Source organism: Rattus norvegicus, chromosome 3 (genome assembly GCF_021556685.1).
Source record: "Rattus norvegicus strain SHRSP/BbbUtx chromosome 3, alternate assembly SHRSP_T2T, whole genome shotgun sequence".
NCBI classification, from domain to species: Eukaryota; Metazoa; Chordata; class Mammalia; order Rodentia; family Muridae; genus Rattus; species Rattus norvegicus.
The window spans coordinates 146,219,999-146,246,518 of NC_141536.1; the positions used below are offsets into that span (position 1 = coordinate 146,219,999).

Consider the following 26,520-nt stretch of genomic DNA (forward strand, 5'->3'; position numbering starts at 1 on the left):
GTAGGAGATGGGGGCTTGGGGTGAGCGCCCAGGAGCGGGAGAGCTGGGTCACATAGTAGTTGTAGCTTTAGGTTTTTCTGAATGCATTTCCACACGGATCTCCGAGATGGCTATCGCAGTTTACATTTCCACCAGCAGTGAGTAAGGGTCTTATTTCCCTCCCTATGTTGTTGTTGGCTGCTGTGATTGCCGTTTCTGTGTGATGGCCATTGTGGCTCGGGTGGGAGGGGATCTCAGAGCAGGCCGACTTCCATTGTTCCTGGTGACTAAGGACGTTGAATACCTTTCCAAGTATTTTGTTGGCCTTTTGTAGTTGTTCTTTTGAGAACTGGCTGTTGGGATCATTTTCATTGATTGGATAGTTTTTTGGTGTATAATTTTTGTAGTTGATTCTATAGTAATCTCCTGTATAATATATAGTTAGCAAACATTTTTCTCCACACTGTGAGCTTTCTCTTAGTGTGGTGTTTGTTTTCTTTGCTGTGTAGAAGCAGCTTTGTCATTTCCTGTCATCTCAAAGGTTCTGCAAGTTGTTTTTTAATTTTCCTTTGATGCTAGGAATTGTGTGTGTGTGTGTGTGTGTGTGTGTGTGTGTGTGTGTGTGTGTGTGTAGAGACCGGAACCAGAGTCAGATGTGTTTCTATTTTCCTTCTGAGACAGTCTGCCACGGAACCTTGAACTCACCCACTCAGTTTTGACGGATGGCCAGTAAGCTGCAGGAATCCTTTGTCTGCCTCCCAGCACTGGGGTCAGGTGTACACCGCCTTTCCCATTTCTTACATGGGTGCTGGGGATCTGAGTTCAGGTCCTCATGCTTGTGTGGCAGCCGCTGACTCAGCCATTCTCCAACCCCACCTCAAGGAACTCCTTTCTTTCCTCATTTCTTCATGACCTACAGTTACCTGGAACTCACTCTGTAGCCCAGACTGGCCTTGAACTCACAGAGATCCACCTGCCTCTGCCTCCTGAGTGCTGGGATTAAAGGCATGAGCCTCACTACCACCCTCTCGTGTCCTTTCTATAGTTAATGCTTTTTATGATTTTTAGACTTATTCCATTATGATCTAATAGAATATAGCGTTGTCTCTGCGTTTGTCAGGCTTGGTTGAGGCCTCGGATGCGGTCATTTCTGGGTGTATTCCATGTCTGCTCGGAGGACTGCGCTTCCCAGTCCTCCTGCACAGAGGGGTCTGTTGTGCATTTGGTTTGCACCGCCATTGTAGTTTAATTCTGATGCTTCCTCTTGCTTTTTAGTCTCAGTGACTTACCTGAGGACGAGAGTGGGGCAGCGAGATGGCTCAGCAGCTAGAGGTACTTGGCAGCCAAGGTTTTTGTAATTTCTGGGAGTTTGTTTGCTTTTCTGGTTGGTATTGAGCCATTGTTTGCTCTCTCTTTCTCCCCATTAGTATTAGGAGGTTGGTTGTTTACTGGGATGTGTGTGTTTCTTCCTACCCGGTCTGGTCATTTATTCTAATGAAATTTGCCCTTCCCAGTGCCTTGTGATTCAGACTGTCTTCCTCTGTGGTTAGTATTCTGTTAGGTCATTTTTTAAGTGCTGACTTGGTTGGTGAGCTGTCTTCATTGTGGTTCTCTTGAATTCTCCTTATTTTACTATCACTTTAGAAAGAGGTTTGCTGCATGTGGCATCTTCCTTGGTAACTATTGACCTCCAGAACTTGGAATGTATTGTTCATGCTTTCCTGGTTTTGGGAGTTGTTGATGAGAGATCGGAAGTATTCTGATGTGTTTTCCTTTGTAGGTAAGTTGGAGTTTTTCTCTTATCATTTCAATGTTTCTTTATGTTATATTTCGATGTCTTGCTTAGGGTATGTCATAGAGAGGTTTTTCTCTGGTTGTTTCTGTTTGGGGTTCTAAATGCCTCTTTTGGATGTGTTTTTTTCCCTCTAGATTTGGGAAAATTTCACCTGCTTATTTATTGTTAATTTGTTCTTTATCTGCTGTGTGTTTGGTTCATTAGAGGTCTTTATTTTTAACATTTCTGGATTTTTCTACCTCAAGATTTCAGTTTTATTACTGAATTTTTTCTTCCAGGTTGCTGACTTTTTAAACCATATTACTTATCTTCTCGTTCACTTTGCTCACTTTTTCCTGAATGTCACCGACTTTCTTCATCAAGACTGGGATCGAGTCTGTCTGTTTGGTTGTATCCTTTTTGGTTATTTATTTATTTATTTATTTATTTATTTATTTTTAGTAAATTAAACCTTGTGAAATTACCAGCACCAGGTCTATTTTAGGGCCTTTGAATTCAATAATGAAGAGTTACCATATGGATGGGTCATATTGCCTTGCTTCTGTGTGCATGTGCATGTGTGTATACACGTGTGTGTGTGTGTATATACACGTGTGTGTGTGTGTGTGTGTACACGTGTGTGTGTTTTTCCATGGTGCTGATTTGATTTCTGTTGGTTTGAATATCTCTTCTGGTTTTATTTGGGAAGTTTTATTGAGAGGCTTACATTTGAGGGCTCAATCCTGAGTGCCACCCAGAAGGGAGAAGACAGACGGTTAAAACAGCAACATAATCACACCGTGCGAGGTATGAAGTAAAGTCTGCTAGTATGCCACCAGGGACCATAAATAAGAAAGTGAGAAACATGGACCATGGCATGAAATTTAAAATAACTGGGTAAATGTGGGAGTGGATGAGATGGAGCAGACAGGATGGGGAACGGCTGAATAAATGAAAAGGAAAAAGAAGAAGGCTGAAGGAGAACGGTTGGAAAGGGAAGAGTGAGAAATTAGAAAAGGGGTTTGGAGCAATGGCTTAGTGCTCAAGAGCACAGGCTGTTCTTGCAGAGACCTCAGTTTGGTTTCTGGCACCCGCAGGATGGTTTGCAACCATCTGCAACTCTGGTTCCAGGGGCTCCAATGCCCTGATCGATCCTGCTTGGGCACATGGTGCACATACATGCATACATACATGTAGGCAATTGCCCGTACATGTGAACATTAAAAAGGCAGGTTGTAAACAGATACAGAGACCCACAGCCAAACATTGGATGGCATTCAGGGACTCTTACGGAAGAGTTGAGGGTCCGAAGGGGATAGGAACCCCACAGGAAGACCATCAGAGTCAGCTAACCTGGACCCTTATGGGGCTCTCAGAGACTGAACCACTCACCAAAGCACATACACAGGCTGGACCTAAGTCCCTTGCACAGATGAAGCAGATGTCTCTATGCAGGTCCCTCAACAACTAGAGTAGGGGCTGTCCCAAAAGCCGTTGCCTGTATGTGGGTCCTGTTCCCCTAACTGGGCTGCCTTGCTGGCCTCAGTGGGAGAGGATTCACCTAGCCCTGCAGGGACTTGATGTACCAGGGTGGAGGATATGAGGGGGCGGTGGGGTGGGGGCTCCACTCTCTCAGAGGAGAAGGAGAGGGGGATGGATGGACGGACTGTATGAGGGGGCATGTAAAATAAATAAATAAATAAATAAATAAATAATAAATGAATGGGGGAAAATTGACAGGTTGCAGGTAGAGATTAGAAATGATAAAAGAAAGAAATAAAAAAGAAAAAAGAAAATTTGAAAATCAAAAATGTAAGAAATGGGGGTTGGGGATTTAGCTCAGCGGTAGAGCGCCAGCCTAGCAAGCGGAAGGCCCTGGGTTCGGTCCCCAGCTCCGGAGAAGAAAAGAAAAAAAAAAAAACAAAACAAAAAATGTAAGAAATGAAATAGAAAATAAGATGGGTGTTTTTGTTTGCTTGTTTCAAAGAAAAAGAACACATCCCAATGTGGTGAAGAGCAGTCCTTTTAGGCTCACGTGCTGGAATACTTTATTCCCACTTGGTGGAACTGTTTGGGAGGGATTAGGCGTCGTGACCTTGTGCGCCACAAGGGACAGGCTTTGAGGTTTCAGAAGTCTCAGGCCATTCCCAGTGTGTCTTTGTCTCCTGGGGGACTGAGATACTGTGGACTCTCACTTCCTGGAACCATAATCCCAATTAAACCACCTTCTTTTATCGGTTGCCTTGGTGGTGCTGTCTTATCATGGCAGTAGAAAAGCAGCTAAGACACCCACTAAGTAAAAGTGTAGTGCGGCTACATGTGTAGGAGAAATGGCGGTGGGGGGGAGGCGTGGGAGTAAAACCTGGGCGTGGGGAAAGGAAGAGAAAAACGATTGCTCAGTAGTCAAAGGTGAACGTGTGAGGGGGATAAGAAGCATCTTAAAATATGGTAAAGTAAAATGCTGCTCTGAGAGCAACACAGGAAAGGATGGGGAGCACGGGGGAGAGGAGAGAAGGCCACCAGGCGTTGGCAGCATCTTCCTGGACACTCAGTACAGATCCATGGTAACACACATGGCAGCAGTCTGTCGGGCTTTGGGTCTTCCTGGTAGCTTATTCTGGTGTTGAACCAATCCTGCCCAAATGTCTCATGTTCCTCAGAACTGTCTTCTTTCACGATGACCACACTTCTCTCGTGCCTCCTGGAGTAGCTAATGATCTAGTGTGTGTGTGTGTGTGTGTGTGTGTGTGTGTGTGTGTGTGTGTGTGTGTGTGTGTGTATGGGGGTGGGGGTGTCTCCCAAGGCACTGGGGATATTGGAAGCAGCCATAGCCTTGAGATCTGCCCAAGCAGAGGCCGTCTTCATGCTTTCAAGACCTCCAAAGTATCGCTGCCGGGATGTGGCATTGTTTAGCCTGCAGGAGTTCCTGTGCTCGGCTCTAGGGCAGTAACTGGCAGCTCTGTGGCTCCACCTGTTGAGCTGTGTCTCGGGGGCCTTAGCTGCTGAGTCCTGTTCCTGGCAACCAAGGGCAGGCTACCCTTCTCTGTGCACTCCGTGGTCTCAGCCAAGCTTTCTATGGCCTGCACTTTTGGCTTGTCAGCGTCTGGCCCTCCTGCTCTCTCTACTAACTCCCAAGGCTGTCTCTCCCGTGGAGGGCTGTTGCAAATTAATTTCAGGCTCTGAGACTTGTGGTTGTTCCTTTGTTCTCCAGCTTCCAGGGAAGTACAGTTTCAAACGGTAGGTTCCCTTTCAAGATGCCAGGTCCCTGCCCATGGAGTCAGTCACACAGACAAAATGGAGTTCCTTTTCACTGCCAACCTGTCTGCCAGAGGACTGTCTGTCTTACTAACCTGGAAACTATTTTGAGGTTCATGAGTTCTGTGTGCTCCTCCCAAAGGTAGTGGGTTTGTCAGTGTCTCCTCCGCAGAGCCACCAGGCTTACCTTAATGTCTTCTACTGCCCTCCCGGTCAGAAGCTGCTGTCTGGAGCTGTGTTGGGCTGGAGCCTCTTTAGTGCATTGCCCGTCCTCTTCTCCACACTTCTCAGGGATCCTCCACCCGCATGGGATTTCTGAGGCTTGTGCCCTTTTCCTCTCTTTGGAGAAGGTTCTGTTTTTACCTTCTGCTGACCCTGTTTTTGTATCAGGTCACAGGAGGGGACTGCTATCCTGCCATCTTCCCCTCAGTTTTGATGTTTCTGTATTTCCCCTCAGTGTGGACAGTAGACTGCCCAGTAGTTACTGTGGTCTCTGTACTTTTATTGATTGATTGATTGATTGGGAACGGCTGGAGGCTCTTATTTTATATTTTGGGGTAACTTTTCTGCAGGGTTTGAGGAGTTCATGGTACCTATTTTTTTCTTGTGGAAAGACAGGTAGACGTCTGCGCTGGTATAGTGATATAGCAAAACAGCCTTTCAAAAAGTGCAAGTTAGTAGGTAGCCACAATTCACTGATACTTTTCAAGTTTGAATTCTTGTGAATTTACAAAAGCAAATTATATATGCATGTGGCTATTTCCTAAAAGTGCATGTGGCTGCGACTTCTCTTGCTGGTTCACCACTTATTTACATGAGACTTTGGAAAGCGGTCTGTTTAGTTGTCCCCACAGCCTTTCGGTGGGTGGGATTTTGTGTCTCTGATTGCTTTGATCTCTGATTATGAATTTTGGCTGATGGTAGTTGCAGTGGAAGGGACTATGAGCCTTTTCAGTTGTGCCTTAAGCAAATTTGCAAGGGAGCCCTGATGTTAACTTTGGCAGGTTTCATGCCTGCAAATATTGATTGAGCCAGAAGTCCTCACTGTAAAATGTCACCAGTGAATGTGCAGTTGGTGCAGGCAGGGGGAACTCATTACCACCGCTCGTCGGCAGCTTCTGGGTCAGGCCTCTCACTACCATCTGGTAAGGAGGAATGTTTGAAAACTACCTTTTATTCCGACAAAAGGTAATCAGGAGAGGTTAACAGCCGATGATTTCTGAGCTGTTCAGATTGGTTAGACCGATCCGTTCCCAAGCTCGGGCTGCGACATTCCAAATGTCTAATTATCTCACAGGGTATTAGAACATTTTAAAATGATGAAATCCCAAAGTCATGGTAGGAGGAATTTAATTATGTGTATGCTCCCCTTTCTCCTCTGTGCTGCACACCCCCGCTTTCCTATTGGAAGCGTTTATTCCGAGGAAGAAAAAGCAGCAGGAAAGGAAGAGGCAAATGGGATCACTGTCTTCAAATAATGCTGATGTTTAAAGCCCGTGTGTGAGTCAGGCTAGACTTGTCCTTCAAGGGCAAGGACTAGGGACCAGGGACCAGGGAAGGTGACTGACTGTAGGGCAGCAGGGCTTTCCTCCATGTGGTAAATTGAAGGAAAGATCCAAAAATGGGGAAGGACAGTTAGGGGGACTACGTTTGGTTAGCAGGGGTGTCCGAAGAGTCACTGCCTATGTCTGCCCAGAGACATTTTCTAAGAGGAATCAGACCTTTATGAGTCGATAAATACTCATAAATGTCTATAAAAGGGGTTTATTAACCTCCATTTATAGTGAAGTTACCCTCTCGGACTTAGGTTGAGGGAGCAGGGTTTGAGTTTAGAAAACTCTGACTCCAGATCCATTCTTCATTAGGATAACATTGTTGAAACAGTTGATCACTGGCTCTGGCCACCGGAAGCCTTTTGTTGGTGGCTGCTAGCGATAGCTCTCCTCTCTACCCTGGATCAATCCATGTTCTTATATAATAGGAGCTTGGCCTGCTGACCTGTGATGTCCTCAACCTTCTCCTCTCTGTCTTCCAATTAGTCTTGGGTGAGAATGGAGAAGGAAATCAGCCTTGCACCCTTGTTCCCACAGACAAGTTGCGTAAACCCATTGGGCTGGAATTCCTAGTTAAGATCTTTCTGTCTTACACCTCACACTTCTGAATTCTTCCTAGCGTTTAATACTTGAGCAACAGCACACCACACCTCACTGGATAGATCCTTTTCTGAGGTTATCTGAGCTCCTTGTTGCTAGGTGAAGAAATCATGGTTTATTTCAAGGTCACGGAAGGCTTCTCTTGATGTTCTTTAGTTCCCATATGGAATTGGGTGAGGTTTCTTCCCTCTGTTATTGAGAAAGTGTCTTTCATGAGTTGTCTCCTGAGCCAGGGAACTTGGAAGTTCAGATTGGCTATCTTTAGACACATGCACACATACATTTTTACTGTTGTATCCCAGTGCACATGTGCTGTGCATTAATAATTGCACTGTACATTTTCATAATTTATCATAATGATACCATTATTGCTTACTATAGAAGTTCTCTCCCCACCCCCAACCCCTAAGTCTAATTGAGGTCGAGACAGACCATAAATGTGATAATACAGATTGCTCGCCCAGAGGAAATGGAGTGGGTTTCATAGTGGAGTTTTAATTTAGGCTTCGTTCTGGTGATGTAGCCTCTTCCTATGGTACATTACTTTGAGTCCAATATAACTGCATGTTCCCACAGCCCCTCATTATAGCTGCAGCTTCTCACTGCTTTTTAATTAAAAAAAAATAGAGAGGGGGAAATGAAACCTAAAGCTTAGGTTGGATATTGTCTGGGTACACAGGGAGTATTGCAGGCGGTTTGCTTACTTAATTTTTTAACTCTTTCAAAGCTTCTGTGGTGATGTCTTGATTTCACTTTCTAGGAGTGGGGTGGGGGAGGATGGAAAAGCACATGCTCGAGTGCTCACACACACACACACACACGCACACACGCACACACACTCTCACACACTCTCACATACACACACTCACACACTCACACACACACGCACACTCTCACATACACACACTCACACACTCACACACACACACGCACACACGCACACACACTCTCACACACTCTCACATACACACACTCACACACTCACACACACACACGCACACACACACTCACACACTCTCACACACACTCACACACACACACACGCACACACGCACACTCTCACATACACACACTCACACACACACACGCACACACACTCTCACACACTCTTACATACACACACTCACACACTTACACACACACACGCACACCCACACACGCACACACACACGCACACGCACACTCTCACACACTCTCACATACACACACTCTCACACACTCTCACATACACGCACACACACACATGCACACACGCACACTCTCACATACACACACTCACACACACACGTACACACTCTCACACACTCTCACATACACACACACTCACACACACTCACACACACATACACACACACTCACACACTCACACACACATACACACACACACTCTCACACTCTCACATACACACACTCACACACGCACACGCACACACACACACTCTCACACACTCTCACATACACACACACGCGCACACACGCGCACACACACACTCACACACACATACACACACTCACACACTCACACGCACACACACGCACACACACTCTCACATACACACACACTCACACACACACACTCTCACACACTCTCACATACACACACTCACACACACACGCACACACACGCACACACACTCACACACTCTCACACACACACACACGCACACACGCACACACACACACACGCAGTAAGGCTTAGGTATATTTGTGACCTTGAGGCCTCCTATAAGCTTTGAAAATGGTGAGTCCTTCTCGTGTCTTCCAAAGGCTCAGCCTTCTGTGTGACTGGGGAAGTAGGGCTAGGATCCATGCAGGGGGCTAGAGAAGCCACTTCGGGGCTCATATTCTGGATCAGGAGAAGTTAGGAGTTAATCATTTTTCTCGAGTCCTGTGGGCAGCTGAAGCAGAGAAACGACTTTATTAAGAACAGTTGCTTTTGTCATTCCTTCATCTTGAGGGATGCCAAATACCTTTCAGGGACCAGAGCAGATTAATCTCCAGAGGTGACTTGTAAGAATGGCTTAAGCCTCTTGAGATTGGCTGTGTGAGACATGAGAAGAGTGTTTGTGGCCTGAGCCGATGACCTCTGGCGGACTTAGGTGCCATGCTCTCTTTTTGGATCAACAGTTCTTTGACTCCCCGCAGTGAAATCAGTCTGACAGCTCTGAGCTTCTTCCCATGCACAGTTTGGTGTGTGTGGGTAATCAATGGCTCTCCCAAGGGTGCATATCGGAGAAGTGTCGTCAAGAAGTCTACTTCTAGGTGAGGGTATAGACTTTGCCTCATGATTGTTGTGGGTTTCCAGGGCTTTCTAAGAGCCCCTGCTTCATTCATTGCTGCTGCAAGTCGGTTCTGCTGAGGTGTTATCAGGAGCAGCATGATGGCAGCCCTGCCCGGGTAGTGGGGCTGGTCTGTATTGGCTGGTCTGTATTGGCTGGTCTGTGTTGGCTGGTCTGCATTGTGCTGAATGTGAGTGTAAATGGGAACTATATGGCGAGAGCTTAGGATTGATTAGAAGGAAAAGTAAGCTAGCATTTAAAAATATTGACTACATATTAAATTGCTATTTTAGCTTTGTTGTACTAAATAAAATATCTACTAAAGTCGTTTACCTATTTCCTGTTACTTTAAAAAGTGTGGCTGTTAATAACACATATGCCAGTGGCTTACACTGTATTTGATTGTCCACCATCCTGGACTGAAATGATAGCAAGGCAGTGTCTTTAGTGCACTCATCTCCCTGTCCCAGCACAGTGCCTCAGACACAGTTGGCACTTAGTGCTTGGAAAGAGCCAGCCTAGCTCATAACTCAGAGCACCAGAGGCTCAGGACTGAGTGTAACCTCTAGTAAGAGTGTTGGCTCTTGAAAAGAGACAATTGAAGGCCTAGAGAAGAGTGAAGAGCAAAATTCTTGCTTTGAGTAAAAATGCTGTTAAAAAAAAAAAAAATCTCAGGGCCTCCATTGCCCAGCTCCCCCACCCACATGAGAGAGAGGTGCCATGGCTGTCCTGGTAAAGGACTCTTCTGGCGCCATGCCAATCCCAAGAGGAGCCGATGCTGTGTGTGTGATGTTGAAATAGACCAGTCAGAAAATTTCTAGAAGCTGATTCACACTTGGCCCTACCTCTCCCCATGACCCAGTTTAGGCAGCCCCCAACTGGAAACCTGGGACGGCTACTGGGCCACCTGATTACAGGGTTTCAGGCCTTAGAAGTCTCTTACCAAGTTTATTGTCGTCTTTGCTGTTAATGACTTAACAAATACCACTTTAATTTAACCAAGATCTTACGTGGCTTATGTCTGTGGGTACATTTAAGTCCCTCAGAGCTGTGTCACCAAGAGTTGCGTAATCACGGTGGATAGGCACAGTCCCCAGTGTGCCACTTCAGGAGGGATCAGCTTGTCTCTGCAAGTGTTTATTGAGAGATCGCTGGCACCCCAGGCATCCTGCTCCCTGCTTATACAATGGAACTCTTAACTGCTTCTGGTCCCCAGGGATGTGGTGGATTAAAGTCTTGCCCAAGGAAAGAGCCATTTCAGTGGGCTGTTAGAGGGGAGGACGGAGCTCCTCCTCCGTGACCTTTAAAGAAGTGGGCTCCGAGGGAGGGGCAAGACCACCGCTGTTTCCAGTCTGCCCTTGATGGTGGCAGCACTTAGCTTCCTCCTATTAACTGTGGCCCTGCCACCTTTTCTCTCCCCCCTGCAGCCTCCTCTGTGTGGAGGGCTCTGGAGCTCTGCCCCGACTTGGCTGCTGCAGCTGGCACTCAGCAGTTACCATGCAGCATGGCTTGTTTCAGGACGTTCCTTACCTGCTGGGGAGCCACAGAGTTCTGTCTGAAGCCTAGCTCCTCAAGGATGAAGCTATCTCCCTTTCCCTTCCCACATGAGAAGAACATCCTCCTCCTCTTTTTCTTGAGTTCTCTAGCTACTGGCCTGCGCTCCCACAACCTGCCGCCTTCCCGCCCCATACCTTTAAGGGCGGAACAGTAATGATACTAGGTTTTTATTCTTAAGGAAATTGGGTGTGTCCTAGAGAGACTCAGAAGAGAGTGAAAAATAGCAGGTGGTACCCTACAACGGAATTGTCTAATTGGACTTTTCTAAGCACCATCATCTCAGCCTCACTGAAGCACCTGGTGTGTAGGCCCATCAGGAGTCACGTGGACAGAGAATGATTTTGCACCCCTGGCGTGGTGCAATTCCATAGCAGTCACAAGGCAAGATGTGTGATGTGCATGACGGGAGTTTGTCTGTTATTACCAGACACCTTAGCAGGGTGTCTGAGCTCGGCATTTTCTTCTGTTTGGTAGTCACAGCCCTCATTGTACTATCACAGTAGCAGTGTGTGCACTTGTCATCAGAGAAGGAAAAGTTCAAGGAGGAGCTCCGCTCAAGGGCTGGGGAAGACAGAATCATGGGGATTGCCCCAGAGTGTGGTAATTTTCTTTGTTTGGTACTATTGTATGTAGTTTAGAGTGCTTTCCCTTTAAAAGCAGCTTTTTAAAGTTCTCAGGGAAAAGGGTTGTAATCCTTGTTTTCGGTTAGGAAGCCAAGGCTTATGGAGGCAGACCATCTGCCCAAAGTTGTTCCAGTGGCAGGCTGAGCTGAGAGGTGAGATAGGGCCATGTGGTGTTCACCATGCTGCCTCTCCTCAGCTTTGAAGCCCATTTCTCCGGTGCCGGCTATATTCTCGTTTTGTAGAAAACAGCAGTAAGACGACTTCTTTCTGGGCCTTGTGTAGGCAAAGGAACAGTGAGGCCCCAGGGGTCCCCTAGGAACCCGGAAGTAGCAGTTCCAAGAGGCTGAAGTCTTGCCACCTTCCTTTCATAGTACTTCTGGAAAACTTTTATATTTAAAAGTGTTTGGGGGCTGGAGAGGAAGGAGGCTTAGCAGTTATGAGCATGTACTGCTTGCTAAGTCCCCAGTGCATCAGGTACCTCACAACCGCCTTCAGTTCCAGTCTCAACGACTCAGACTGTTTTCCAACTCAGTGGGCACTTGCACTTGTGTGCACAAACATACGTTCAAACACATAATTAAAAACCAATGACACATCGGGTATACTCGTGTGTGTGTTGTATTCAGGGGTGTGTGTGTGTGCACACAGGGCAGGGGAGGGCTCTGTTCTGCCACTCTTCTTAGTTCCGAGTCAGAGTCTCTTACTGGACCTGGCATGTGGCTTGCAGGCAGGCAGGCAGGCAGGCGTCACAGCGAGCCCTGTCTCTGCTGGGGTTACAGGTGCTTGTGCAGCGATGCCCAGCCGTTGTTGTCTGTGTGCTGCAACATGAACCCAGAGCTTCAGCACCGAGCTGTGTCTGCAGCAGGGTTTTGTTTAAACTGACAACTCTGTGTTTATAGGGCACAATGTTTATGACATGTATTTACAATATAGAATGATTAAACCTGGAAAATTAACAGATCCATCACTGAGTACTTCTTGTATAAAAAATTTTAAATGTTTCCCAATTTAGAAGGATATGGGGCGTTGGTATACATTGTATGCATCATTCTGCACACCAGACTGAAGTTAGTTCTTCCAGCCGTTCCTAACTACCCTTCTAGTCCTACTGTTGAGCTCTTTTCTAGAAGTGAGGTCATGTGGCCTCTGACTCAGCATAAATATCTTCTGGCATGACCAGTTGTGGTATGTGCACACAGAGTCATATTGCTAGTGGCAGCCTTTCTTCTCCTGGCGAGCCTCTCTTTCATCTACTGATGGGCACCTTGCTTCTGCCTCATAGCTCTTGTGAACAGTACCACACTGGGTGTGGCAGTGCAGGGACCTCTCTGGCACACTGGCCTCACTTCCTCTGGAGACTGCTGGGGCATGAGGCGGTCATTCTGTTTTCTGAGGAGCCTCCACACTGTCTTCCATACTGGCCGTGTGAACTCACATGTCTGCCATCAGCCCACTCACTGGCTTTCCTCTTCTTCACATCCCCTTAGCTGTCCTAACAGATGATAGCCCATGGTTTCATTCCTGTTTCCTGATTAATAACACAGAGACTTTCTCCCTCTCCTTTCTCTCTTAGCCATTACTGTATGTTCTCTTGAGGAGTGGCCAACTTTGCCTGGCCTCTGGCCATCTGTTCTCCTGTGTAGTAGAACCTGAGGTTCAGTAGACTTGGAAGATGTCTATGTACCATTCTCTACGTGAACTGAGGGACTGCGAAAAAGACATGGATCTAAGATTTGTGCTGAGGATTGGAGGTTGGGGATTGTATCTCAAAAGGAAAATGCATGTAACTCCACATCCCCATGTCAAGGTGGCTTTCCCCCTGTATTCATTAGGAATCTTGTGAAGTGGTACAGCCTCATTTTTTAAAAAAGGCCATTGGTTCTGGTGTATTTGCAAAAAGCATTAAGGGTCCGAAAGTCATAGAGCTAGCCCCATGGCTGTGTGGGGAAGATGGTAAGCCCAACCACTTTGCTATCAGGGGACCCTTGGATGCTTATAGAATGCTTGATGTCTATGCCTGTCTCTTGCCAGCTTTAACATCTTGCATTTCTTTCCTTTTTTCTCAGCCCAACAGGGGCACAAAACGACCCCGGGATGATGAGGAAGAAGAACTGAAGACTCGTCGAAAACAAACTGGTCCTCGAGAACGAGGTCGCTATCGTGAAGACGAGGCCACAGCAGCTGAAGACGCAGATGATGACAAGAAAAGGCTGCTGCAGATTATTGACAGGGACGGCGAGGAAGAGGAGGAGGAGGTAGTGAGCCAGAGCTGGGCAGGAGCCCACAGAGTAGCCCTGAGGCACTCTGAGGACAGAGTGCTACCCGAGTCTCCCAGTCTCCTCTGTAAAATGGGGCTAAGAAATCCTGCCTCAGAGCTTTGAGGCAAAGGTTCAGTGGGATAGTTGAATCTGGAAAAAGATTTGCATAGATAAGGAACATCACAGCAGCACAGATGGCACAGGAGGGTTGGCTGATGTTGACAGGAGAAAGGTAGAGAGCTTTCTGACCAGACATTCTGAGGATTGTAAAAGACCCATCTTCCTTCCTTCTCCCCCTCCCTTCCCCTCCTCCTCCTCCCCTCCTCCCCTCCCCTCCCCTCCCCTCCCCTCCCCTCCCCTCCCCTCCCCTCCCCTCCCTTCCCCTCCCCTCCCCTCTCCCCTTCCCCTCTCTTATCTGTCTTTGAGGAGAGGGATGTTTGAAGCAGTTTCTCCATGTAGCCTTGTCTCTGTCCTGGAACTTGTTCTAGAACAAGCTGGCCTCTAACTCAGATCTGCCTGCCTCTGCCTCCAGAGTGCTAGGATTAAAGGCATGTACCACCACCACCCAGTAACCATCATTTTTTAAAATATAGTCTCTAGTCCAAAAAAATTTGTCAAATCCTGTCAATCACACATTGTTGTAGAAAATTTTAATCCCAACGTAGGGTTTCTACCCCACCTTTGATCATTCAGTTCCTGGATAAAAGATAAAAACAATTTTATTATTTACAGTACACCTTAAATAGCTCAAGAACTGGGCAGATATCTACCCTCTATGCTCTTAGAATCTACTTTCCTATTGATAACCCCAAGTTATTACTTATTATGTTTATCTGGGCTGCTCTTAACTCCAGTTGGCCAGCCCTCAGGTCAGTCTTTCTCCTCTCTTTGCGTTCTTCTCTCTCCCTCGAAGTTTTCTCTGGCCCTTGGCTGAGAATACCAAGCACCGTCTATCTCCATTTTGCCCAGCTATGGGCTGTAGGCATCTTTATTTACCAACCTGAAATAATTTGGGGGCAAGGACACATAGTCACCTGGGTCTACATTTGTTCAGAGTCTTTAGTCTCCAATGCAACCAGGTCTCAGGTCCTGTACTTAGCATTGCAGACCAAACCTCAATAAAATAAGGCTTCTAAGAAAGAAGTGCAGAGTCCTGCTAGATTAGGTATTGGGTCTTGCCGAAGCATGGCAGCTTATGCCTGTGGTCTTAGCCTGCAGAAGCTGAGGTCAGCCCAAGAGTTCAAAACCAGCCCCAGCAATATAGCAAGACCTTTCTCAGAAAAACAAAACCAACAGTCAAGCTCATACCGGTTGAAGGAAGACAGTGCCTTTGTGCTGTTGTCCTCAGTCTTGCCCTGTGCCTGCACTTGGGGCCCTTGCACAACAGTGCATCTTTCTGAATAATTTCCCTTTCTGCCTCTTACCTCAGTTCTTCCCATTCAGGTTTCATCCAGGTGTTTTCTTCTCCAAGATGTCTGTCCCATCTCTGAGGTGTCCCTGAGGCCATTTTCAACTTCTCACTTGATTCAGTATATTGTCTTCACAGTATGAATCAAAGTAGAAACGTATTTATCTTCCATTTGCTTTTCTCCCCTCAGCCTCCCATGAATGCGGTCTGGCTCTGTTTTGTTCACAGCTATGTTTCTGGCCTGTGGATCAACACCTAGCTCTTCGTAGGTCCTGATAAATATTTATTGAGTGAGTAAATGAATGGAGCAGAGAGGCACAGAGGCAAAATATCAGTGATTAAAACAAAATGACCTTACCTGTGTCTTTTTAAATCCTTAAGTGTTAACTTATATGCTGTCTCACTCTGGCATTTTGTTCAATATGAATTATGGAAATGGATTCTTACGAGCCAGCTCTTTTCCAGTTCCCTCAAAGACATGATGCTAAGTTCGGCTTTTAAAAATGAGGCAGGAGCATGAATCCGAGAAGAAGAAACAACTTGGTTCGTATTCTAAACAGGTCTTTCCATGTTCCAACACTAGCCCCTCTTGCCTGGGGTCTGGACCAGTGCCATCTGTCCCTAAAACATAGTGACGTTTTGGGGGAGTCAGTGGAGAGAGCCAGGAGTTCTGAATTGTCTGTCGGGGCAGCAGGCCCACAGGGCTTACACTGTGTATAGCTGATACTCCCTCCCCTCCCTCTGGCTTCTACTCCGTCTGTTCACCCTGTAGCAGCAGTTAATGGGAAGGCAGAACTCTCGTGTGGATGATTTTGGGGGACTAGGAAGGTGGCTGTCATGGGTAAGTAGTTTCTAGCCCCAGGAGACAGAAATGTAATGGGAGAAAGGCCTTTCTGTTAAGGGGCAGGGACAAAGAGATCATTTTGTAAAAATGACACACAGAAGGCCACAAGTCCAGGACTTATTTTCTCCCTGGTACCAAAGTCCCACTTGATGGAAAACAAGTGGTGCTCGCCCCTGTGGTCACGTGGGCTTGTGAAATATTACTGTCCTTTTTGTGCTACATCACGGGCATCCATCTTTCCAAAATCTCCCGCTGCTTTCCGACGTTGAGCTATTGGAGATACTGCTGAGGCCGATGACTAAGACTGATAACTCGGTTCCCTGGTGTTGCAGGAACTAGGAGGGAAGACCAAACCCCGGAGAGGCGGAGACGCTAGAAATTCTACTAGAACTGCACTCACATGAACATAGCTCCCCCAAAGTGGTCAAGGATGTTAGGGAAGGAAAAGTAGTGGCTGTGAGGGAGGCTGGAAAGCGAGGAACCCTCTTGGTATGCTGGGTGCGCTGTGTCTCCTGCTATTAAGAACAGCAGTGTTATTCATTACTGGGGTTCACCAAACTACCTCATGGACATACACAGTTTGTTCAGGTCATCTGTGTGACCTTGAAAGATCCAGCCAACATTTTCTTTCCCCTCCCTCCCTCCCTCCCTGTGAGGCAGGTTCTAAAGAATCAGTAGTGACTGAGGATGTGTGGGTCTCTGCAGTGGGTCCTGTCAGCCCTAAGGTTTTTTTTTTCCCAGTTATAAACTTTTTATTATTTTATTTGTGCAGTTGTTTTGCCCACAGTACAAGTACATGTGTGGTGCTCCCAGAGATCAGAAAAGGGCATTGGGTCCCGGAACTAGAGTTGCAGACAGTTGTGAGCTGTCCTGTGGAAGCTGGGACTCAAACGTGGCTCCTCTGGAATAGGAGCCAGTGAGCGTTCAGTGCAGAGCCATCGCTCCAGCCAGTGTCTGCCCTGACTTGAAGTTGCAGCAGTTGGTGGGGGCTGGGTCCTTCCAGACTTTGCTTTTGCAGGCCAGGTGAAGGATTTGGGAGGCCAAGTTTAATGAGGAGGCTTGAGCTAGACTTGCTAAGGCTTTAAGGAATTTTTTTTTTTTGGGTTCTTTTTTTTTTTTTTTCCGGAGCTGGGGACCGAACCCAGGGCCTTGCGCTTCCTAGGCAAGCGCTCTGCCACTGAGCCAAATCCCCAGCCCGCTTTAAGGAATTTATTAAGTTTTGTTGCTCTGTGGTGAGTACGGTGGGAATCTAAGCTCCGAGTTCCAACCAAGGCAGACATTGATTCTGGTTTTCACCGTCTTGGGGAAAGCCCTGTTGACCTGTAGAATTAGGGAGGAGTGAGAGCCCAGCAGAGTGCCTCCAGATCCTGGAGTCGCTAGAATGTAAGAAATGCATCATGTTCAAAATGAATGTATAGGCTTCTCCCACTTAAAACCCAATATAGGAAGAACATTGAGATTTCGTAATAAAATACTAGCTAGCATTTCTGAGTCCTTACAGAATTATAGGATGATTCAGTGCTTTTCAAAAGGATCTATTTCAAGTTCTCCTAAAAGCAGTTTCTTTATTGCTTTTAGGTGTAAGTTATGGCCATTACTTCACGGCGGAGGAGCAGGGAGGTGGGAAAGCGTTAGAGGCAGGGTGCATAGCTGTGCATGACTGTAAAGTGGCAAGGGAGCGGAAGATACAGCATTCTGAAGCCTCTACGTAGGTTATTCCAAAGTTAAAAAGATTGATTTGTGTGTGTGTGTGTGTGTGTGTGTGTGTGTGTGTTGTGCAGATGTTGCTGGAGGCCAGTAGAGGGTATCAGATCCCCTGAAGCTAAAATTACAGGTAGTTGTGAGCCACGGGTGTGGGTGCTGGGAATGAACTCAGGATGTCTGATGAACAGGAACTCTTAACCCCTGAGCCCTTTTTCTTCAGCCTCTCAATGTATAATATTCAGTTCAATTACTTTTCTAGGTATCTCTGAAGTGTGTGAAGTAAGACAACTCCATTTTGTAGTGTTAGTTTTCTGATGCTTCCCCTGAACAGGGTTACCAAAAATGCCTGCTCTCCCCATCCCAGGGCAGGGTTCCTCCATACGGACCAGGCTGGCCATGAACTTACAGAAATCTACCTGCTTCTGCCTCCAGAGTGGTAGGATTAAAAGTATGCACCACCACCACCAGACAATGCTTTAGTTTATTTATACTTAATATTTACTCATTTTTTTGAGATAAGGTCTCCCTGGGTAGCTATGGCTGACTTAGAATTTACTGTGTAGAGCAGACTGGCCTCAGACTTGTGGCAATACCTCGAGATTATAGGATGTGATATCATCTCCAACTGTCAACCAGCCTGTCTACCTTCCTTTCCCTCCCTCCCTCCCTCCCTCCCTCCCTCCCTCCCTTCATGTCTTCCTCCCTCCCACCCTTCCTCGTCATACCCTGTCCATGTGGCCAAGCTACCTTCAAACCCATGATCTTCTTGCCTTAACACCACATCTGGTTCAAGATGAACTAATCCTTGATGCTACACTAGCATTTCAAAGTACTTGTCTCACTTCTCTCCCAGTAGTTCATGAGAACCAGACATAGAACTGTGTGAGAATGTGACACAGTGTGTGTATCTCCCCAACTGCCATTTGTCACTTCTGGGCTGTGTAGAGACAGATGGTAGAGCAGCTTCAGCCTGCACACTGGCTTGTGACCTCTGCTGTGAGGAAGAGACTAGGGACCCTGGCACTGACTTGGGTTTGATCTTAAGCAAATTCTTCCTGGTTTCTGACCCTTTCTTACCTCCACATCAACGGAGAAGGAAGAGAGAAAAGCATTGCCTAAGAGTGTACAGCATCCTTGCTTACTCTGTACCCACAGAGTGCCTGAGAAACCTTTGCCAGCTGAGTCTCTACTGCCTGAGGCAGAGCTCGCTGGGCAGAGGCAGGGCATTAGACGTGACACCCAGGATGATGCTCCTCACTGTCATTCTAGTTGGGGAGGAAAAGTGTGTGCTGTGTGTCACGAACCCACGGAGGTCTGCGGCAGAGCGGGTGGTCGAAAGAGCCATGGTGAGAGTGACCGTGAATGTGAGCTCAGCCCGATGAAACTGTTAACCTTGTTGCAGGAGGAACCGCTGGATGAAAGCTCAGTGAAGAAGATGATCCTCACATTCGAAAAGCGATCGTACAAAAACCAGGAGCTGCGGATCAAGTTTCCAGACAATCCAGAGAAGTAAGGAGCCTCTTTGCTGGCCCCTCTCCTCCATGGCAGCCTGTGTTCTAATCGTTGGATTTGTTATTTCATTTGTTGGCTTTCTGTGCCTTGGTCAGGAATTCCAGTGTTGCCCACATGTTTGGGATGTCACTGGAAGGACACACAAGACCCAGGGCCTTGTGCTTGCTAGGCAATTGCTCTACCACTGAGCTAAATCCCCAACCCAGGGCTATGCTTTCTATGGTAGGAGTCCACAAAGATACGTGTTGGCCAGGAGAAATGCATGTCCAGAGTCTGTTGATTGGAGTCTGTGTCCAGGCTTCCTGCTTCCCTCCACTGGGAGAGAGCAGATAGCACTGGTCTCCCAGCAGTAGGCTGCACCAGTATGTTTGAGTCCTGTGAGGCTGGTTTGAGAAGGACAGGTCAGGTCTGCATTCCCTGACAGCTGCATTTCCAGACTTCCAGGAAACCAGCGGCAGTTGGGTGCTGTTGGCTGGCCGAGCACACTTCGTACTCAGGGGTCGGCTCAGAAGCCAGCTCTGACTGCCAGCCCTGGGCCGGCCAGCCTTGTGAGCAGGCCCTACTTGAACTCTTCCTACCTTGTTCTTTCAGTGCTCCTGCTACCACCGTGGCTGCCAGGTAGAAGCTTTATTGCAGAGAAAATGTCCCAGATTTAGGGGTCAGACAGATTTGTGTGGGACCACTGCGTGACCTTAAGTGATCACATCTCTCCCAGCCTTGAGTGTCTCTTCTGTGTAAGGCTACAGGGTTGTTGGGGAATTAAGTGAGAACAATAGATTGCGTCTCTGCACCTGCACCCAGCAGAAGATGCTCCTGATAGCGTGTTTTACTGTGAGACGCCATGGTGTGGGATATGGGATCTTTCAATCTTGAATCCCAATTAAAAAGGATTAAAGATTTGTATAGATTTTAGAGTTCTAAATCTATGTTTTCTTCCCTGCCTGTCTCCCTTCCCAGATAAATGGTTTAATGAATTTTAATAGGCCCAAAGCCCTGAGGCAATTAAGAGTTGGATGGTTGGATCTTTGTACTCAAGTTTGTAGGTTACTAGGGAGACTGACTATTAATGTGAGGTAGAAGGAAGTACACAGATAGAGACATAAGTAGAATGCTGTGGGAGTACAGGGGAAGACGGGGCAAATGCTTTGTTTTGTTGAGGACCTTACAAGAGCGGTAGTGTTTGGGCTGGTGCTCATGGTAGGCGTGCAGTTAGCCCACAGTGAAAAGCTGGGCTGATGAGATGGCTCAGAGGCTGAAGTGTGGACACTTTCGGGAACTCCCAAACCTTTGGGAGGCAGAAACAGGAGAATCCCTTGAAGTTCCTGGGCCAGGTATCCTGATGTGCACAGCAGAGATTAGACCACAAGGTGGAGGGTGAAGATAGCACTTGAGGTTGTGTTTTGATCTCTGCACGTGCACCTTGGCATGTGTGCCTGCACACAGACACACTTAGACACACCCACTCATGCACATGCTCCCACACAGGAGATGAGAATGGGGGATGTAGAGAGAAAACACGAAATCCAGGGTGCTGGAGGGCAGAGTGATCACAACAGGCCTGGGAGGCAGTGTGACTCAGTTCTCCGTTTCTGTGGATGGAGAGTGTCAGGGAACACCCAGCCCTGTGTGCCCAGCCCTTGTGACAGCAGCTGGAGCACAGCCCAGCTTCCTAGTACCTGCATTGTCTCTGCCTTGTGCTGACCTCTACCATACAGAAGTTCATACTGTGTGTTTTCGTGTACGTATTTAGTTGCATAAGTACCACACCGGCTGATGCTATCATAGAATGTAATTTCAGTAAGTAGAGTATGAATGGAAGTTTCTTCATTGCCTTGATCCGACTACAACCCCAGGACCTACAACTGACCTTGTAACCATTTCTGTGACGATCCCTTTAGCCTGTTTTCTATACCCTGTTTTATTCTATACAAAGATTTAGCCCACACCAATTTGGGTTTACAAAACAGAAAATGTTTTCCTGTTAGTGCCTGTCTCTCTTGTTTTTGGCTGGTGCATAGTATTTCATGGTTAAGAAATTCCATAATGTATTTAGTTACTTTTGTATTGGTGGACTTTAGAATATTTTACAGTTTTTTAAATTTTACTTTAGGTTTATGAGTGTTTTGCCTTGATGTATATCTGTGTACCACATATGTGCCTGGTACCCATGCAGGTCAGAAGAGGGTGTTGGATCCCCTGGAACTAGTATTACAGTTGTTTGTGAACCACTGTGTGGTGCTGGGAATTGAACCTTGGTCATCTAGAAGCGCAGACAGTGTTCTTACCTGCTGAGTCATCTCTAAGAGTTTAGATGAATTTAAACGTTGGTTTTTATAAGCAGTGCTGGGTAGATCTCCTTGTGTAATATGCCTTTGTGTGTGCATATTCTTGTAGGATAGATACCTAAACACTGACTGTGCAGACTGTGCAGATACATGCGGGTGTAATCTTTGAAAGCTGCACTAGGCTCTCTGCTCTGCCGTTCACCCCCACAGCCGCGTGTATCCCCGTGTTCTCACTAGATATGGCCCATGCTTTAGCACCCTCGCTGTGTGTCTTGTCTCTCTATGTTGAGCTCTTCCTATTTGGGTTAGATGCTGCCATGGTTGATCCCGTGGCATGGGTGTGGTGCCCATCGGACTGCAAATACTCAGCAAACTCGAGAGCCATGTAATCTCTGCCATCTTTACTATATCCCCCTGGCATGGAAGCCAGGGACCCCCAGGAGGAAACCATGCTGTAGGTTGATAACACTGAGAATGTGAGCTCCGAATCCTGCCTGGAAGCCAGCATCACCCCGTGCACTTGGCATCCATCGCCAAGTATTGAGAGTGGTGAAGTCGTGGCTGCTGAGGCCGCCGTCCTCTCCTTAGGTACCGCTGGTCTCTGGATGATAAGCTGCTTTTCAGAAAGAGGCTTATGTTCTTTAAACGGTGTTTTCTGTTGAGAAAAAAGTTTCTGTGCTATTTTAGTTTAAAATTCCAACATATAAAAATTGAAATTACACATAAAGAACTTTTTTTGTTGTGTCAAAAAGCAGTTAGGAAACTGTTTTGTGCTTTTAACCTTGAGTTCTGCTGGCACAACGTCTTCAGTAATTCTCTAGATCAGCAAGGGGCAATTAAGACGAAAATTGCTCCCGCATATTTGAATGGGGCTTTGCAGTTGAGATCAGAGACGTTCAGATTTATTTTCCTGCATGTGAGTGCCATTTCGATCGCATCCTCCCAAATGCTGTTCTTCGTCTGGCTGCCATTTAGATTTAGCCGGCAGCCCTCCACCCAAAGCCTGCACTTGGCGCTGTGGTCCTTCTCCCAAACCCCACACTGAGCCCACTGCCTCTGTATTAAGTCCTCAGCTCTTCTCTTCGTTTTCACAGGGACGCAATCATTTAGTGTAGTGATCCACAACCATTTTTGGGCTGGCTTGTGGCCCCTTTGCACCAGAAAACTGTAGCAAACACAGAACGTGTAAGCACGTATTCTATTGGCCATCAGGGTCTAGAGTTGGGGAGATTGATTGCTGGGTAGGAGTACTTGCTGAACAAGCACGAAGCCCTGAGTTCAGATTCTAGCATCCCTGTGAAAGGCCTGCACATGTGTCTATCGCACCAGCACTTTGGGAGGTGGATACAGGAGGGTCACTGGGGGTTGAGGCCACCAGCCTAGCTTTGCATTTTGTGAGTTCATCCGGGAAGCTACCTGGAGAGCGACATATCAGGACACCTGAGATCTTCCTCTGGCCTCTGTGTATGCACACAGGTGCGCATGGTAGTGTACACACTTGCAAATGCCATAGACATCACACACACTCAACAGACTCACGAGCAATACACACACACCTGTGAATTGTTTCCACACTTCATGGTGCGTACGCTGGTGAAAGTGGCATAAAAAGAACTAATAGTACCTAGAATTGTGAAGTCTTTCATCTCTCAGTTTCCTCCTGCTGCCTCGGACACATCAGGGGACCACACCTTGAGAACAGGCAGAAGTATTGTCCCTGTGCAGCCATGACTGCTAGTGTGACCACATCTCAGACTTGTCATGTTTCGCATTCCTGTGCTTTTGAACACAGGTCATTTGTTAATATCCACTCTCAGCATTGAGGGAGAATATCCTGCTTGTCTGAAGCAACTGAGCATGGGCAGACAAGGAGAACATTTTCTGTCCTGTCAGATGGAGTCCGTGACCCCATCTCTGCCTGGTTACTGTTTTAATATGTTGCTCTATTGCTTTCCCATCGCCTCTCACCTGACCTTTGCCCTGGCTGTGAGTCATGTGTTACTGAAGCTGTGCTGACTCCCTGAAGACAGCCTTCTGCAAATAGCAGTGTGTGCTTTAAGCGAGTGGGCTGTACATGGTCAGCAGGAACAGAATAGAATTGTCTTTTTGAGGACATAACAGACTCGAGGCAGCTGCTGTGGGCCAACACTGTGATTAGGGACTTTATATGTATTCTTTCTTTAAATCCTCACTATCCTTTAACCAGGAAGATAAGGAAATCAAGATTCAGAGATAAGAAGTTAATGGTCTGTCTTAGACCATGCTGCTTTGGGCAGCACGGGGCATCCTTACACTTACTAGTGTGTAATGGATGGCTTTGCATTCATGGTAGGCTGGGAGCTCTGAGACCCTGGGCTGATCTTTTTGTCTGTTACATTCTCTGTACCTAGGCCATTGGCTGGTGCCTGGCTTGGTGAATGCTTGTTGAAACACTGCTCATCGCCACACCAGGCCAGGGTCTCCTGAGTCCAAGCACTTCTCACTGTGTCTCATTACCCATGTAGCACCTCGGCTAGTAGGACTTTTGTGGTATGCTTACAGTTTACTTCTCTGCTGGTTTTGTTTGAATAATGCTCTGACTTTCTAAAACTTAAAGTCTAGGGCTAATGTCATATTTCAAAGGATTACAAAGTTGGACTGAGGAACAGTATGCTGCTGCTGCTGTCTAAGCCGTGACATCTCTTCTGTTTACTTGTTTGTTTATATATTTAGTGGGAGTAAGGATGGGAGCTAGGATGCTGCGCCTAGGAGGCCTGTTGGTCATGCTGGCTTCTGCCCCAGCTTTTGGTTTTTTCAGACAAGGCCTCGAGGAGTGACTAAGGCCACTCGAACTCACTATGTAGCCAAAGTGGTCTTGAAATTGTGATCTCCTTGGTGCTGGGATTACAGGCATGTACCAGCATACATAGTAGGATATTTTGTTTTATTTTATTTTTGAGTCAGTTTTAACTACACAGCCCTCGTTGGCCTGGAACTCACCATATAGACCAAACTGGTCTTGAACTCACCAAGATCCATCTGCCTCAATTTCTGCCTCCCAAGTGCTGAAATAAAAGGCTTGTGTCACCATCATCCTGGGCTGGCGTTTTAGTTTTTATATCATTCCCAGTGACAAAGATCTAACTATGCACAAAAACCAGCCAACCAAGCAAACACCCCACCAAACCTACTCCATCTTCTGGCGATTCTTATTAAGATTCCTAAGACTGAAAAAGGATTTCATTCTATTCTCTCCTTGAGGTCTTGGTTATTTCCCAGAATCAGGTTCTCTGTCCCTGAAGTACAGCTCTGCAACACGTGTCACAAAGCTTCTCAGTCATCTAGTCACTGTGAGCACTCTATCCCATCTCCTGAGCATGCTCAAGTCACAGGAACGTTTGTGGTAGCACTTGCCTTTGTTCTTCCCTCTGATGGGCACCGGTGAGTGCTGAAGGCCAGCCCTGAGTATGAAGTAGTGTGCCCTGCAGGGGCCTTCTCTTGGTTTGCATTGCTTTTTATCCAGTCCCCTGGGCGCTTATGCTCTTTTGACACTCCCTGCCCCACCCGACCCCACACATTGATTCTTGACATCAGTGTGATTGTCTATTACTTTTGTGGTGCTGGCTATCGAATCTTGGGCCTCCTATGTGTCAGGAGTGCTCTGCCACTGGATTTACACTTGCAGCCCTGCACAAGCCCTCCAGATTCATAACTCTGAATGGGATCATACTTCAGAGGTCAAAAAAACATAATCTATGTGCAAGCATAGAAGAAGGTTCTTTTAAAAAGTGATATTGGGAATTCTTGATAAAGTAATTAGAGAACTTACTTTGAATTATAAGCAGGTGAGAGTAGGCAGGGAAGCATAAGTGAAAAGAACAACATGGGTGTGTTTCACAACAGAAGAAGGAAGCGGACAGTGTGGGAATGTGACGACTGCAGAGTTTGTAACCGATCAGAGAGGTAGAGTGGAAAGCCTGGAACCGGCAAGTACGCATCATGGTTTCGTGTGTGGTAGATGACGTTCCTTCAGATGTGAGGGAAAGAGAAGAGCATGGAGTCAAGAGCAAAGAGTCATAGGATGTAAAGTTGGCATAAAACACATGATCTTGGGGGCTGGAGAGATGGCTCAGTGGTTAAGAGCACTGACTGCTCTTCCAGAGGTCCTGAGTTCAATTCCCAGCAACCACATGGTGGCTCACAACCATCTGTAATGAGATCTGATACCCTCTTCTGGTGTGTCTGAAGACAGCTTCAGAGTGTGTGTGTGTGTGTGTGTGTGTGTGTGTGTCTGCGTCTGTGTCTGTGTATAATAAATCTCGAGAAAACCAAAAACCATCCGATCTTCACGTAGAAAACCTTCACTCATGTAAATATGAGAGTTGCTAAAGGCAAAGGTGTGACTGCCTGGGTCTGTGAAAGCTTTTATGTCAACAATAGATAAATAAATACAGATATGTCCAAAAAAGCAGAGCATATAAATTAAAAGACAATTTCCCCCTCATCCTTTTCCTTCCTTTCTTTTTTTCTTTTTGCAGCATAACAGATTAATTTCCTTAGTAAGGAAAGTGCTTTATAAATCAGGAAATAAGGCAAAACCCCAGTTGTAAAATGGTTAAAGGATAACTGGGATTAGTCAACGGAAAAATGTTAGCCCCCTTTCTTTTAATCAAAATGCAGAAGTTTTGAAGAGCCTTCTTTGCTGAATTGAACTGGAGGCAATTTTGACTAACTACTACTGCCTGAGGAGAGGGGAAGAGAAAACATCAAACATAGTTTGATGCCTTCTGACAGAGTGTATTCCTTCCTCCGAATTTACCCTACCCATGATTGTGAATGCATAGCTATGTGCCATTTGTTATGGGGGAGTGGAAACTGTCTGAGAAAGGGGGATTCTTTAAATAAATTAC

At 46.7% G+C, this 26,520-nt stretch overlaps 1 protein-coding gene across 1 annotated transcript in view; it reads left to right on the forward strand.

The window, feature by feature from the left end:
- Positions 1-26,520, forward strand: part of Ctnnbl1 (catenin, beta like 1) — a 159,889-nt gene that overhangs the window by 23,991 nt on the left and 109,378 nt on the right. Inside the window, 2 exon segments of the mRNA NM_001024870.1 lie at positions 13,687-13,875; positions 19,237-19,343. Of these exon segments, the coding sequence (NP_001020041.1) occupies positions 13,687-13,875; positions 19,237-19,343 (296 nt within the window).